General features: G+C 43.2%; 1 protein-coding gene across 3 annotated transcripts in view; it reads left to right on the top strand.

The window, feature by feature from the left end:
- Window positions 1-15,955, top strand: part of CPVL (carboxypeptidase vitellogenic like) — a 167,793-nt gene that overhangs the window by 24,341 nt on the left and 127,497 nt on the right. For all 3 annotated transcript variants that reach the window (XM_033193757.1, XM_033193759.1, XM_033193758.1), the window contains exons 2-3: window positions 1,944-2,122; window positions 10,539-10,657. In XM_033193757.1, the coding sequence (XP_033049648.1) occupies window positions 1,954-2,122; window positions 10,539-10,657 (288 nt within the window). In that variant the 5' untranslated portion in view covers window positions 1,944-1,953. The remainder of the gene's footprint in view (window positions 1-1,943; window positions 2,123-10,538; window positions 10,658-15,955) is intronic.

The following is a 15,955-nucleotide window of genomic DNA, read 5'->3' as shown; positions in this document are numbered from 1 at the left end:
CAGATCATGCTTAAATAGCAGGAGTGCAGAGTCGTGTAACGGTCCCGGTGTGCTTGTCGTAATTCCCTACTTTGCAAGGTCAGGATTAGAGTGAGACAAGAGAGGCACTGCCTCAGGTGTAAAACTTAATAAAGTGTCAAAAAAACCTCAAGATCAGTAATATTTTAAGATAATAGTTAAAAAACTGTATAAGACAGAGAAAAATTAATGATAACAAAAATGGTCAACATTTTAGATCAAGATGAGCTCTGACCCTGCATCTGTACCTCCCTCATTTCTCCCTAGTCCTGGCCTTGAGTGCGGTCAAGTCCTGGTTTCTCTACTTTCATGTCCTTGCATGAGACACTCTTTTGATTCAGGTTTTCCTTATCTGAATTTGGTGATAATAATCCTCACTCTCCTGGTGACAAGGATTTTTTCCTTGGCCAAATTTTAGTCAGGCTTCTGAATCTTCTGCTTGGCCCGTTTGTGCACTTCCTTGTAAAATCCAGTTTTAGCGAAGGACACTGGTAAGTCGTTTTACCAAGAACCACCAGCATCAACATCCGATCACCTCAACATTTGACCAGGTTTCTCATCCTGCACCATCCCCCAGGTGATGTCTGATCACACTGGCCTGTCTTCAGCGAGAATCCTATTAGGTTTAGCCAGATCCACCTTACCCCAAGGCTTCCTTCGAGTAATTTTCCATCCACTGACCCCCACACTGCTCCTTAGCTATAAATTCCCACTGGCCCGTGCTGCATTTGGAGTTGAGCCCAATCTCTCTCCCTTGCTGCAAGACTCTGTTGACTGCAAGGTCCCTGTGCCTATCATTATCCTAATAAAGTCTTTGTCTCCATGCTTTAACAAATACCATTCATTTTTTTCTAACGCTGGTGAAATTAGGAGATTCAAATCAGCTACAAATACATGGGAAAGCCCACTATATGTATAATTTACATATTGATGTACAAGTAAATCATTATACAATTTTATGCCATTACTATTATCATCTCAGATGAATATTCTAAGCAAACATCAGATTTGAAGATCTTTGGAAAGCTTTGTGCTAATGGTTTGGGGCCTAATGTCTTTAATTTACTTATCAGCTAGCAATAAGGGGAGGGACCTAAGGGTAGTTGTAGGACCCCCCTCCCCCTTTCTTTCTTCCTTCCTGTTTTTGTTTTTGTTGTTATTGTTCTTTGATACAAACTGGAGGCTTATAAGAGATAGAGAACATAAGCAGAAATCCATTGCTTCTTTGAGATTTCCCTGCAAGGTGTGCATGGATGCCTGAGGTCTCACCTTTGCTTAAGCTGTTTCCACCCACCCGTGATACCTTTCCCATTTCTTCCACCTGTCTGAGAACCATTCACCTTTTGTCCACATCCAACTTGGGTAAGGCCTTTCTATGATCTTTCGACCTGAAATGTGCTCTCAATCCTCTGCCCTTCTGTGGTGGCATAGTGATTTCTACCACCCCTTTATGGTCAGTTACAGAGTTCTTGTTGTTCTGAAGCTGTGTCTAATCCTCCATTGAATTTACTTTCCAAACCGCATTTTAGAAAATGTCAGTGGTTCACTCCTATAATCCCAGCACTTTGGGAGGCTGAGATGGGAGGATTGCTTGAGCCCAGGAGGTCAAGGCAGCAGTGAGCCATGATTGTGCTACTCCACTCTAGCTTCAGCAATAGAGCAAGAGTCTGTTTAAAAAAAAAAAAAAAATCAGTAATTTAAAAATTACTGACATTGTAAATCCCTTGAAGCATCTCCCATTAGCCTGTGAATTTAAGGGTGAGCAGGGATTGGGTGTGCTTATTTATGGTGCTATCCAAGGTCCTTGCAGAGGGCCTTTACACACAATAATTTTTTTAAGTGAATACATGAATTTCTTGCATGTAAAAGGGCCAGGTAAATATTTACTCTTTTGATTCATTTTTGGAATGCTGTTTTTATCCTAGACCCTGAGAGATGGTTGGTGCCATGTGGAAGGTGATTGTTTCGCTGGTCCTGTTGACACCTGGCCCCTGCGATGGCCTGTTTCGCTCCCTATACAGAAGTGTTTCCATGCCACCTAAGGGAGACTCAGGACAGCCATTGTTTCTCACCCCTTACATTGAAGCTGGGAAGATCCAAAAAGGTAAGTAAGTTTTATTAAATCAGAGAACCACTGGCATGAATTCAACAGTTTTTCTTTTTTTTTTTCTTTTGAGACGAAGTCTCACTCTGTCACTAGGCTGGAAGGCAGTGGTACGATCTCAGCTCACTGCAACCTCTGCCTCCCAGGTTCAGGCAGTTCTCCTGCCTCAGCCTCCTGAGTAGCTGGGATTGTAGGCGTACGCCACCATGCCCAGCTAATTTTTGTATTTTTAGTAGAGATGGGGTTTCACCATATTGGCCAGGATGGTCTCGATCTCTTGACCTCATCATTCGCCCACCTCGGCCTCCCAAAGTGCTGGGATTACAGTTGTTAGCCACCGCGCCTGGCCAATAGTGTTTCTTAAAACAACCCATAGGATGCAAAATGTACTTCAGTATTTTTACTGAGTTGTTTTATTTCAAATATATGTGTTTGTTTGTTTGTTTGTTTGTTTGAGATAGAGTCTTTCTCTGTCACCTAGGCTGGCGTGCAGTGGTACATTCTCTGCTCACTGCAACCTCTGCCTCCCGGGCTCAAGTGATTCTCCTGCCTCAGCCTCCCGAGTTGCTGGGATTACAAGTGCCTACCACCATGCCTGGCTAATTTTTGTATTTTTAGTAGAGACGGGGTTTCACCATGTTGGCCAGGCTAGTTTTGAACTCCTAACCTTTGGTGATCCTCCCTCCTCAGCTTTCAGAAGTGCTGGGATTACAGGCATGAGCCACTGCACCTGGCCTATTTCAAATATTAATGACTTGGTGTCATATGTTATCTGAGTTTTTAGCTAAAATGAGAATTAGCCAGGGCTGAATTACCTGCATGGTTGAGTTGCAGCATTTTATTTATGAGACTAGTAGAGTGCCTGTCCCCCAGTGAGCACTTAATGCTAATACTATCCTTAAAACTTACTATGAGTCAATCACTGGTTCCAAGCTTTCTGCATGAACTTGTTTAAACATGTCAACATCCCAGGGAGGTGGACCCATTTTATACATGTGAAACCAACACAGAGATTGAACTACTAGCCAGAGTTCATGCAGATAACCAGCTGGTGTGTAGGCTTCATACTCAGACAGCCTCACTGCAGCCTCACTGCTGTGCCCCCTTATCCAGCAAGTCTAGGCCTTAGTTTTCTCGTTAAGATAAGATGGAGATTTAACAACTTGCCCAACGTGCAGAGATATTATGAAAATCCAATGAGATAAGGCACATGAAAATTTTTTGTACTCTATAAATTGTTCTCCAAATATGAGTGTTTGCAAATGGCTTTATTTAGAGATTGTGGGTTTTTCTATTGTTATTACTAATAGGAAAATATATATCACTTAGTGTTATCAGAGACTAAAATTTGTAACCTGCATCTGCTCTTTTTTTTTTTTTGTGAGACGGAATCTTGCTCTCTTGCCAGGCTGGAGTGCAGTGGCGCAGCCTCAGCTCACTGCACCCTCCGCCTCCTGGGTTCAAGCAATTCTCTTGCCTCAGCCTCCTGAGTAGCTGGAATTACAGGCGTGCGCTACCACGCTCAGCTAATTTTTATATTTTTAGTAGAGATGGGGTTTCGCCTTGTTGGCCAAGCTTGTCTCGAACTCCTAACCTCAAGTCCTCCGCCTGCCTCGGCCTCCCAAAGTGCTGGGATTATAGGCGTGAGCCACCGCCTCTGGCCCTGTATCTGCTCTTAATGCTTCTTTGTTTAATCACTGTGCGGGTAAATGATTTCAACTTTCTGGACTTCAGTAGGTTCCTGAGCTATAAAATAGTAGGCAGGTAGCTATTCTGAGGAGCTGTTTGCAAAGAGCAGCAGAGAAATGGCGTAGTGGCTGGAGGGAGCACTGGGGTCCAGGAAGGGTCTTCAACAGGATAGGAGAGAATGTTTGTTTGCTGATGGAAATGATGACTGGGGAGTTGGTTTGGTTTGGGGAACCATTCTTGGAGACTGTGTTTAAGAAGGTGAGAGACAGGGATCTGGCACACAGGAGCCCCAAGTTTGTCCCTTGTCACAGGTGGAAAGGCAGAGATGGTGCCTGTGAAGCTGGCAGCTTGGCAGATGTGATGGGAATGAAGAAGAACACTGGAAATTTTACACAAATGGTCATTTTAAAGATCAAAAGCAAATCTAAATACTCTACAAAGAAGTTTAAAATAAAGCAAATTTTATTCATTCGAAGTATTCTCACAGCCAATAGGATGTCATTGTTTTTTGGTTTTCGTTTTACACGAAGACATTCTTATATTTTAAGGGTATGTGTAAGTGCTGTTCATATGTCTTTTTCTGAAATACACATTGGCTTCAAGTTTCACCATCTCTTTTCTTTTTTTTTTTTTTTTTGAGACGGAGTCTTGCTCTGTCGCCCGGGCTGGAGTGCAGTGGCCGGATCTCAGCTCACTGCAAGCTCCGCCTCCTGGGTTTACGCCATTCTCCTGCCTCAGCCTCCCAAGTAGCTGGGACTACAGGCGCCAGCCACCTCGCCCGGCTAGCTTTTTGTATTTTTCAGTAGAGACGGGGTTTCACCGTGTTAGCCAGGATGGTCTCAAACTCCTGACCTCGTGATCCGCCCGTCTCGGCCTCCCAAAGTGCTGGGATTACAGGCTTGAGCCACCGCGCCCGGCCTCACCATCTCTTTTCTAAGGAAAGATGAAAAACTTTGATAATGTATTTAGTGTATTTTAAAAAGGACTGATTTTTACCTCGCATAGAGAAGTCATGGGAAGATGGCTGCCCCACTGTGTGGGCTGATACTATTAAAATGCGTGTGAAGAGGCAAAGTATCATTGACTCAAACCCTCCAAATTGGATTACATGCACGTATTTCAGCATCCTCAACAAGTGGATTCTGATGGCTTAGATTTATGTTCATTAACAGTAAATCAAAGCAAACTATTTATTGTAGGGTTGAAAAGGAGTTAAGTAATTGTTATAACCAAATTCTACCAATCCACATATGAGGAAATTGAGACTGAAATACTTTACCCAAGTTGCCCAACGGGATGTGTGCAATAGAGTTGGGTAGCAGAGATGGGTTTAGGACCCAAATCTTCTGACTGCGACTCTGTGATTTGCGTAGTATAATTTAGTTCTGTTTGTTTCACAAGCTTCTAAAGTGTTCTAAAGTGACCAGATGCATACACACAAAACAATTAAGGAATTAGGTCAGTGCATATTAACGTACTAAAGTATTATATTTGAAGTAAGTGCACTGGAGATTCGGAGAAGGAACCTATGCCTGTTGGTTGGCATAATCTAGGGAGAAAATACTAGAGCTGTAGTAGTTGTATTAAAAATAATAAGTAGCTAGCATTTAGTCATTATATCCCTAGTACCTAGCATAGTACCTATACATGTATGTATAAATATGTATGGAATTTAAATTTGGGTACCAACCATGTGCCAGGCATTGTGCTTTACATCCATTAGCTCATTTAGTTCTCAGAGCAACCCTAATGAAAAATCCATAAGCATTGTTCCCATTTTACAAAGAGGAACACTGAGGCCCGGAGAAATCAAATATCTTGCCTAGGGCCATAAAACTAGTAAGTAGCAGAGCTGGAATTAAAACCTGTACTGGCTAACCCCAGGGCCCGTGGTATGAACCACTATGCTATATGAGCAGCTCTGAATTAAACCCTATACTGGCCAACCCCGGAGCCCATGGTATGAACCACTATGCTGTACGACCAGCTGTGGACTTCAGAGTGTTGGGTAAGATTTATGTAAATAGCGAAAGGTCTGTGCATACCAAGGAGAGAAGCAGCTTAAACAAAGGCATTAAGTGAAAGTGACCATGGTGTATCTGTATCATACATCTGGTGGAACCAAGTAAGAGGAATACAGAGAAATCCATCTGAGAGACTGTTGACATCCCTTCTGTTCCTGTCTTTCTTGTCTATAAGCATTCCTCAGTTATGGGTACTAGTAGCAGCCGAGAAAGATTCCAAGGGAAGTCGTTTTTTTTTTTTTTTTTGAGACGGAGTCTGGCTCTGTCGCCCAGGCTGGAGTGCAGTGGCCGGATCTCAGCTCTCTGCAAGCTCCACCTCCCGGGTTCACGCCATTCTCCTGCCTCAGCCTCCGGAGTAGCTGGGACTATAGGCGCCCGCCACCTCGCCCGGCTAGTTTTTTTGTATTTTTTAGTAGAGACGGGGTTTCACCGTGTTAGCCAGGATGGTCTCGATCTCCTGACCTCGTGATCCGCCCGTCTCGGCCTCCCAAAGTGCTGGGATTACAGGCTTGAGCCACCGCGCCCGGCGGGAAGTAGTTTTATCTTCCACCCTCTATGTCAAGATTGGTAGATCTTCATCTGATGATTGACAACATTTAAAATAGTAAATCTGTGTATAATATCACTTCCTGAAGTTACGCTACACAGTCAGATTCTTTGAACAGAATTTTAAGTGGCTGATTCAAAATCTGTTACATCTGGGTATTCAAATGCAGCCCTGACAACATAATTAAGGATAATTTTATTCATCCGCTTTGCTGAAAGTTCAGGAAGCTCTGGACAGATGGTCAGCTCACTCCCCTAAATCCCTTTTGTTTATCCAGTCTGTCAAAACCCTAGGAATGTGAATCTTATTATTGCAATGGAACATTTTCGAGATAAACAGTAGCTCACAAAAAAAAAAAAACAAGGGAAATTTTTATTTTTTAAATCCCCAATTAACTGGTTTAGTTTTGTGTAATTGTAATTGCATGTTTACTTTCTCTGAAGCTAGAATAAATCTTTACTCCCTGAAACAAATTGAATGTAGGAGGCACATTTTAGCTTGTTTATAAACACTGCATTTTCACACTTTAAAGACTATTTTACTAGTAGGTCCTAATTTATTGTTACTTATGATCTGGTATTGTGTGTCCACACTGCTGATAACTTGAGTGTTTGTGAATCTGACATGCATGCTGATGAGCTGGTTCAAGCGCTTTGTTGGTCACACGCCAATGTTTTTGAAAGTGTTAGCAGCAGTAAAAAACAAGGAGGAAGTAAAATCACTTCAAAGAGAACCTTTTCCTTTTTAAAACTGTTCTAAACATTTGGATTGTGAGTCATGGTGCCGGAAAGATAGAAACCCCTCCACCTTGGGAGTTTGTTTGTTTTCCACATTACATTAATAGGACGCACAGGACATTTGAAAATGTAAAAAGTCATTTTAGTTGATGAAATTTTTTATTATTTTACTGGGATTTAGTTAGTGGAAATTTAAAATTTGAAACAGGGCAAAACTTTTTTTATGGGCTAGATTTCTTTAGATCTCTTAACAAGGTCTGCCTTAGGAGGTTTTTGTAGAAATGAGCTAATCTTAGTGCATTGTCAGTGGGGCTTGTTTTAGTTCATTCATTTGTTGACTCGTTCATCCATTCATTTGTTAACATTCATTCATTAAAAAGTATTTATTGAATGTCTTAGGTGTGTAAATCAGCATGCCAAGTCCAGTCCCAAGGTATGCAAAGTTAAATAAGACAAATTCCCCACTTCCCAACCTCCTGACCTAGGAGGGAAGGTCTGAAATATACTCAAATACAAGGTAGTAGGGAAGCTACTTTGGCATCCTCGGGAAGGGAGGGATGAGTGAACATCTGAATCATTTGAGAGCTGTCCGTGGACCCTGTGGGGTGCTGGTCTTGGGAGAGATAGATTGATTCAATCATCCTCTCCTCTGTTCCATTCCCTCCAGCTCCTTTCTATTATATATTTTCTCTTTTTCTCATTATACTTTGACCTTTCTCATTTTTTTCTGTCTTCTTTCTCAAATCCTCTTCTTCTCATTTACCTCTCTGTGGTCCACATCTCACTCATTTCTGATCCACAGTTTTTACTTCTCTCCTCTCCTTTTTTTGGGGGGGGGGTGAGGAGGGGGGTAGTATCTCTGTTTGATTTTGAGAAGATTAATAGTTTTGCTAAAAATATTTCAAAAGCATTTTAAAGGCTGCCCAGCCCTGGGAGGGGGAGGTGATCTTTCTGTGGGCTAATTAAGAGTGGAAGTGAAGAAGGGGAGAAGAAAAAAGACAGATGGTGGGAAGAGTGGGAGGGGAGGAGCGGCAAAAACTACTTTCCCCAAACACCTCCCTTTTCTTTCTCATAAGATCCTCCCCTCTCTCTCTTTTTCTTTGGCTTTTCTTCTGATGGAGGAGGGATAGACCTCATTGGGAACAGAATGGGAAGACCTACAGAGGTTGCATTAAGCAAACTTCCCTGGGAGCACCAGGCTGAGCCAGAAAAGGGAAATTCTTCTAGACTTCACTTGGAGTGGCCAAAGGCTAATTATAACTTTCTCTTCCAATTGACTGAACTATGTCGTGCTAGGCTAAGGGTTCGTATGCATTTTTGTTGTTTGATCCTCACAGAAAGCCCGGGGTAGCAGAATCAGTATTTATATTTTGCATAAAAGGAAAGAGGCTCAGAGAGATGGAGCAACTTGCTGGGGAGTCCTAATCTAGTTAGGATTCCAAACCCAGGTCTGTCAGGCTAGGAAACCCATGCTCTCCTATTGTGTTGGCCTAACAGGACCCTCAAGGACCACCTGTTGAGACCTTTCCTTTGTCCCCATGACCTCCTCTGCTCAGAGGTGCTCCCTGTTCCTAATCAGCAGGTGTATTTCACAGATAGCAACAGTAATTCTGCTCCCTACCTGCCAGGTTCTTTCTATAGGTTTTACATGTGGGGCTCTTTTAATCCAGATGGCCCACGGCAGTCCATCTTTCACAGAGGAGAAGCTGAAGTACAGGGAGGTTAAGTACCTGTACAGAGGATCACCAACTGGTCAATAGGAGTGCTAGGATCAGCAAAGGAACCGTGTGGTCTAGATGAGAGGTTTTCCTTTTGAGAGGCATGCCTATATATATGTTTGTGTTTGAGACAGGGTCTTGCTGTGTCATCCAGGCTGGAGTACAGTGGCATGATCACTTGACCTCCTGGGCTGAAGTGATCCTCCCACCTCAGCCTCCCGAGTTGCTGGGACTACAAGCACTGCCACCATGCTCGGCTAAGAGGCATGCCTCTTTTAAAAGAGGAGCTAGTGGTCCCAAAACAGCAGGGTGCTGGTAAAAGTTTAGCAACCAGCCCTTGGAGTCAGGACCCTGACTTATGGCATCTATTCCCTTGAGTGTAAATATTGTCACCTTGGCTTATTTTATCCTATCAATGTTGGCTGTGAATGCTGAGCTGGGAAGAGATGCTAACAATTAGCCCTCCAGAGCCTAAGGACTCCACCTACCACCAAAGGCATCTTTCGTTGATGGCATGTGAGGAGTCAAGCTTCCTAAGCTACTAACCAGTCTCCAACTTAATATGGCTCAGACCTACATCGCTTTTCTTGAGTGATTAGTTCCTACTGGGGACACATTCTTTGTCACCACTAAAGGATTCTTCTCCTTCGCCCAGACTTTCCCTTTTACTTCCCCACTACATTCTGCTGTTTTCTGTTCCTTTGCCACTCCCTTCCTGACCACTACTTCCTTTCCCACTCCCTGCCACCTGGACCTTCTGACTCACTCTAGTTGAAAGCCCTGGGGGAAGGAACAAACTCGGCAGCCTGACTGCTCGGTTTAATCCCAGCTCTCCTCTACTAGCTGTGTGACCTCAGGCAAGTCACTTAACCTCTCTGTGCTTCAGCTTTCTTATCTGTAAAGTGGGAATGAGAATTATACTTCCCACGTCATGTAAAAGCCCTGGTAATGTGGCCTTGTAAATGTCAGCTCCTGGTAGCATTCTTTACTCCTGGGCATCCTTGGCCATCTAAGCATCCCCAATTACTCCTTCCCTGTGCCTGTCCCAGTGGTGCCATAAGAAAGCCAGGACCCCTGGCCTCCACAACTGTCCCATTGTCCTGTTTGGTTCCCCCTGAGTAGCCATGAGGTCACCCCCAGTCTCCCCACTGTCCACAGCCGCACACACTCCCATATGCCTTGGCCCACTCCTCTTAGTAGATGTGACAGCCTTTTTGCCTTCATGAAAACAAGATCGTGAAGAACACAGGCCTTCTTGGGGTGAGGCTGAGAGCTGCTTCACCACATTGTTACTCTTGCACCCCACTGTTTCGGGTCAGTTTACTTTATCCTGCTCCTTTCCATGTGGCCCAGGGTGAACACCTTGGTTTATGCAAGATGTGATGATAGGAGATTTTCTTTTCTTCTTTTTAAAAGAACTTTAAAAACAACCTTATCACAGCTTATAAAATATATTTGGTCACCCCTCCCCGAAGACTTGAAACTTTCGTGTATCCTTGGCTAAATTGTGAATGTGGACTCTGTGCGATTGGCCAGGGGCTGGCTGGAATTTGTTGAAGGAACTACCTTTCATACCAATTCCCTTTTAGCTTATCTAATCACTCCATTTCATCCAGACTGAGATAGATGGCTCACATTTTTGTTGTTGTTGTTGTTGTTTTCTGTAATCCTTGGGTAAAATTTTTTTTTCCCTCCCACTAGGAAAAGAATTGAGTTTGGTCAGTCCTTTCCTAGGACTGAACGTGAAGAGTTACACCGGCTTCCTCACCGTGAATGAGACTTACAACAGCAACCTCTTCTTCTGGTTCTTCCCGGCTCAGGTAGACGCCCAACAGAAAGAACACCAGTGTTCAAGAGTTGGCTTGCTGTTTGAGGGTAGAAATGTTAGCCTACTGACCTACAAGTCTTTAAAAAAAATCTCGTAGATTTTTTCTAAAAATAAGGTTGTTTTTTTTTTTTTTTTTCTAAAAATAAGCAAATCGGCATGGTGTTCCTATTTATGGACAGGAAACAAATGTTTTTGGCGGGAGTGGGAAGTGTCTAGCTTCTAAGTTTCTTGCAGCCTTATTTGGAGTGTTAATACTACCACCTTCTTCCTGCCACAGTCTTCTTCCTATCGTTTTGTTGTATTTTTGTTCTAAAAATACTTAGGGCAGGAATGGGTGGGGGATAAGAAGTAGGGAGATTCCTGAAGTTAATAGGTAATGCATGGCAAAGTATGTTTATATCTAGTCAGCCGTGACTTGTATGACTGCCCTGTCTGTGGACTCCTTCATGTACTCAGTACCCACTTATTGAGCATATTCTGTGCTGTGGGGCCACAGAGGAGACAGAACTGAACCCAGACACTCAGAAGAAGAGTGGAAAGATTGCTGATGTAGGAAAGCTTCTGGCAGGAAAGGCCATCACTTTTCCAAATCTCTATAGACAGAGGTGGGTATGCTTTTCTACTTCACCAATCCTATGAAGTTCACCTTCAAATCATGCCTTTCTTCTGTATGAACAAGACACTTTTAGCTTAGGGGTGCTGTTGCGGGTATTGGTAGAAGTGCTGAGATGCATAAACAAATCTTATTCCACTGCAGAGTAATTTTCTATTTTCATCCTCCAAATTGGATTTGTTTTAGAGGCTAGAGCAAAGAAAAAGCTATCCCTATGGAGGATGTTGTTTATATTTGCATTGATTTGCATATAGCTGGGTTGCATCTATAGTAACTGAGTAAATTGCTTAATCCAGGGTTGTTTTCAAGTTACATTGTTTCTCTTGGTTACTATTGAGTTATATTTTCTTGACTTTTCTTTCCTGCTTTCTCAACTACATGGCCTCTTGACATAGTTCACCCCAAAGCAGCCTGTAGTCAGGTTGGGGCATGTCAGAAGTGGTGAAGAATTCCACATCCTTTGTGGTTGGGCTCACAGTAGCCGTCAGCCTGTCGTCTTCTCTAGAAGGCTTTCTTGGACCCTAGAGAGGACTTCTTATTTCTTCGTCATTGTTCCTGCAAGCAAGTGAGGCAAGCAAGATGCCTAGAGCGTACAATGTAAGGAGACACTCACCCTGAGGGTCATACAAGTGCAAGGTCAGCACTGGAGCCTGAGCACCCTCCAGTCTCTTGCTGGTGCCTCCCATGGGTAGAGCCCAACTGGGAGCCGGGTGGAGTTGGGTAGTTTAGCCCATAGAGGTCTGCCTAACAGGGCACAGAGCGGGATGGAGGAGGGTGGATAATGGGCCTTCAGTCTCTTAAACTTTATGCCTTTCAGAAACATTCTGTGTGTGTGTATTTTTTATATCATATCTATTGATGCCATTGAATGCAGTCATTTATCTGCAGTAACCTGTTTATATTAGTTTTCTCTTGCTGCTATAACAAATTGCCACAAACTTAGTATCTTAAAACAACGTACATTTTATTTCACAATTCTGCAGGTCAGAAGTCTGACATGGGTCTCCCTGGGCTGAAATCAAGGACCAGTAGGGTTGTGGTACTTCTGGAGGCTCTAAGGGAGAATCTCTTTTCTTGCCTCTTGCAGTGTCTAGAGGCTGTTTACGTTCCTTGGCTCATGGTCCCTTTCTCCAGCTTCAAAGCCTACAAAGGCAGCCTGAATCCTTCTCACATCACATAATCTCCATGGTCATGTTTCCTTCTCTGACTCTTGTCTTCTACCTCTGTCTTCTAAAAGGACTCTTATGATGACATTTGGGCCACCTGGATAATCCAGGATAGTCTCCCCATTTTAAGGCCAGTTGATTAGCAACTTTAATTCTCTTTTGCCCTGTAACCTAACATATTCTAGGAATTAAGACACAAACATCATTAGGGAGTTGTTATTCTGTGCAAAATGGATACTTGAAAATTTGCCTAGATTATTGAGTCTCAATATGTTTTATCTCAGGGATTCTCACATGTTAACGCATACAAGAATTCTCTGACTTCCCCCAGAGATTCTGACTTGTAAATTGGCAGAGGCCAGCAGGTTGCAGAATTACCAAGTGAACCATGCTCTGTGAAGTGACCAACACACCTTTTACCAGAAAGAAATGCCTAGAGCAGCCAAACCCAGACAGAGGTGATGTGTTGCCCATGTTGAGGGTTGAAATGAGGGGAGTGAAGAGACCAGTGCAGCCTGTGGAGGTCAGCTTCCCTAATCCAGCTTGCGGATTGTCTAAGACCTGTTAGCACTGCTTCCCCACTCTCGTCCTCCTCCCCCACTCTAGCTGGAAAACCCCAATTCCTTACTTTCCCTTCTGCTTTGTTACTTGTTTATGACACCAGTCAGTTCCTCGTTACCCTCTGAGTGTTGTCTTCTTTGGTAATGATCCAGATTTGTAAAAACAGGAACTAAGGGTGAGAGAAGAGATCAGATGGAAACAAAGCAAAAACCCAGTTTTTTTCTTTCTCAGGTTGCCTCTGGTCAGGTGATCAGCTGTGTCTGGAATGTAGATGGTGCTTTGTCACCATAAACCTGTTCAGGGAAAGGAGTTTAGTTTGCATGCTCTACTGGTTGCCAGATTGAGGTCTTCATCTGGCAAAACCCCCTTCATTAAACAATGACTGGACTGCTGGTTTTCGCTTTTTCCCCTTAATTAAATGAAAACCTAGCTGTGCATCCCATGACCAGGTTATGTTCTTTTGAGTCCAGTACTGTAGCCACAAACACAACCTAAGATGATCCCAGGAGACACAACGGGAAAGAATGCCTTTAAGTACATGGTGTTGTAGTGAAAGCGATAGATGAAGCTTCAGGAGAAGAAGGGCAGAGATGAAAAAACGATACCCACAGATGGGTACCACCATGTGGCAGCCAAGATAGATGTTCCAAGACCTCTTACCAGGAAGCCCTCATGCAGAGCCAGATAGCTGAGGCTTCTGGCTATAAATTATGGAGTCACACCAGTTTGGGTGAAGGAGATAAAGCAGGTGTGACAAGAAGAAGCAGTGGTCACTGAGACGCGGGGACTTCTTTGCATTTGGCAGAGATATTAATTCATTGTCTATCATAGGGAAGCAACTGATACTGTCACCAGGAGAGAAATGACCCCTTTAAAAAACTGAAGGTAGAGAAAATAAGAGATCCAGGAAGGAAGCCACACTTGTCATATCCTCCTAGTATTTTCTGGGGGATGCTGTTTCTCAAATTAGTTTTGTTTTCCTGTTTTGCTCTGAGACTGCCCTGTTACTGTATACAAATCAGAACAGAATAAATTCCAGAACTTTACCTTGGTGTGCAGTGGGAATACAACCTGCAAGAGAAAGGAGTAGGCATTTTGTATGGTATAAAAAGTATAAGGAAACTCGCAGAAATGTAGCAGTTATAGCTGCTGGTAATTGAACACTGACTATGTGCTAGGCACTGTGCATTTTCTTATCTAATCCTTACCTGAACCCCATGAGGAAGGAATTGTTATCCTCATTTTATAGATGAAGAGATTAAATAATCAGCCCGAAGTTACTCAACTAGAAATTGGCAGAACTGGAATATAAAATTAGGCCTCTGATGTGGAAATCCTTGATCTTGGCCGTCATGTGTTAGATCCAGATAAAACGAGCTGTGGAAGGCACTTGAGTGTAGTGGCTGAAAGTACAGTCTCTTCAGTAAGTCAGGCTTGGATAGAAATATTGGCTTCACTACTTATGCTAAAGGTGACCTTGGGGACATTTCTTAGTGTCTCTGAGCACTGGTTTCCTCATTTTAAAATGGGGATCAGAATACCTACTTGGCAATGGTTTTGAGGCAGAAGAGATAATAGGGGAAGCATTAGAGTGGCACCTAAAACATGGTAACTATAGTTGCTATTATCGTTATTTCATTATGATTATGATTATTATGGTTATTTTTACTTTTTAAATTATGAATGCAAATAATGTCAAGAACTAAACCAGTCACAATTTGAGAGGTTAAAGATGACAGCAAATAGAGGGAAATTCTAAATTAGAAGAACCTGAACCCCAGCCAGCAAGGTGGATTAATTGCTACCAGGTCAGGAAATTACTAAGTGAAACTGGGATTTTTTGCACTGAAGAAGATAAAAAAGACATAGAGATTATTACTCTTTAAAGTCAGCATCCTTCTCATTGGAAAAAAAAATTGCTAGTATTGGACTTTATCTTATCGATATAGGAACATAGATAATTCATTGGACACATTTAGCCAAAACCTGCAGAGCAGTTACCTCAAATGTCATGGAGCCAAAACCTGGGGCATTTAGAGTCAGGCCTAGGCCCCTTTACAGAGGACCCCACCTTGATCCTCAGGCCAAGAGGAAAGGCCCAGATTCCTGGATTTGAGAATCTAGTGTCTGTGAAAGATCAGGATCACCTTGGTGAGGTCCATGAGGTGCCCGGGCAACCTGCGAGAAGGACTCCCTCTCAGGATCCTACAGGCTGGGCCCTGCTGAATCAGATACTAGGATGATCAGATAGCACAATACCCTTGAATCAGCAGTCAATTGGAGGGAAAATGAACCACTCTAATGCTCCTGGTCCAAAACAAAAGGTGTTCTCTCTGGCAGTAGAAGAGCATGTCCCAAAGGTGCCTGGAAGCCAACAGAACAGCCTATCCTCGGGGTTAAGGTGTGGAATCAGGCCCCACCATACTTCAGCATGGTGCTATGTACCATGCTGCACATCTGAACTTCTCCAGTAACACAGTTAATGTGGAAGACGACAGGAATTCCCAAATGTGCTACTGCTCATCAGAAATACCTGGGGAGCTTTGGAAATGTGATAGATCTCCCAGCTCATTGTCTAGCTGCACCCAGCATAGATTCTGATTCTGCAGATCTGGAGAGGGCCCAGGGATCAGTGTTTGCAATGTGCTCCACAGCGGCCCCAGTGCAGTGAGTCAATGGGCTGGAATTTGGGGAGAGAGAACTAGAGGTTTGGATACAGGGATTCTAATTCCAAGTCTGCGATTCCCGGCTGTATAACTTGGGAGATGGCATTTGTATTCTCTGGGCCTCAGTCCTCTCATATAGAAATGAAGATGTTAAACCTATTGGATTGCTAAGGCTCCATCCCAGCATTACATTCTGTCGTTCTATAGTTAAGTATAAAAACATCCAAAAACTCCAAATCAGGATGTGGATTGAATGAAGGAGCCTTTGAACGTGTGGCCTGTGT

The sequence above is a fragment of the Trachypithecus francoisi genome, unplaced genomic scaffold (assembly GCF_009764315.1).
Source record: "Trachypithecus francoisi isolate TF-2019V2 unplaced genomic scaffold, Tfra_2.0 Lachesis_group4, whole genome shotgun sequence".
Taxonomy (NCBI): domain Eukaryota; kingdom Metazoa; phylum Chordata; class Mammalia; order Primates; family Cercopithecidae; genus Trachypithecus; species Trachypithecus francoisi.
Note: the sequence above shows the minus strand (reverse complement) of the source record. Positions and strands in the feature narration are given on the sequence as shown.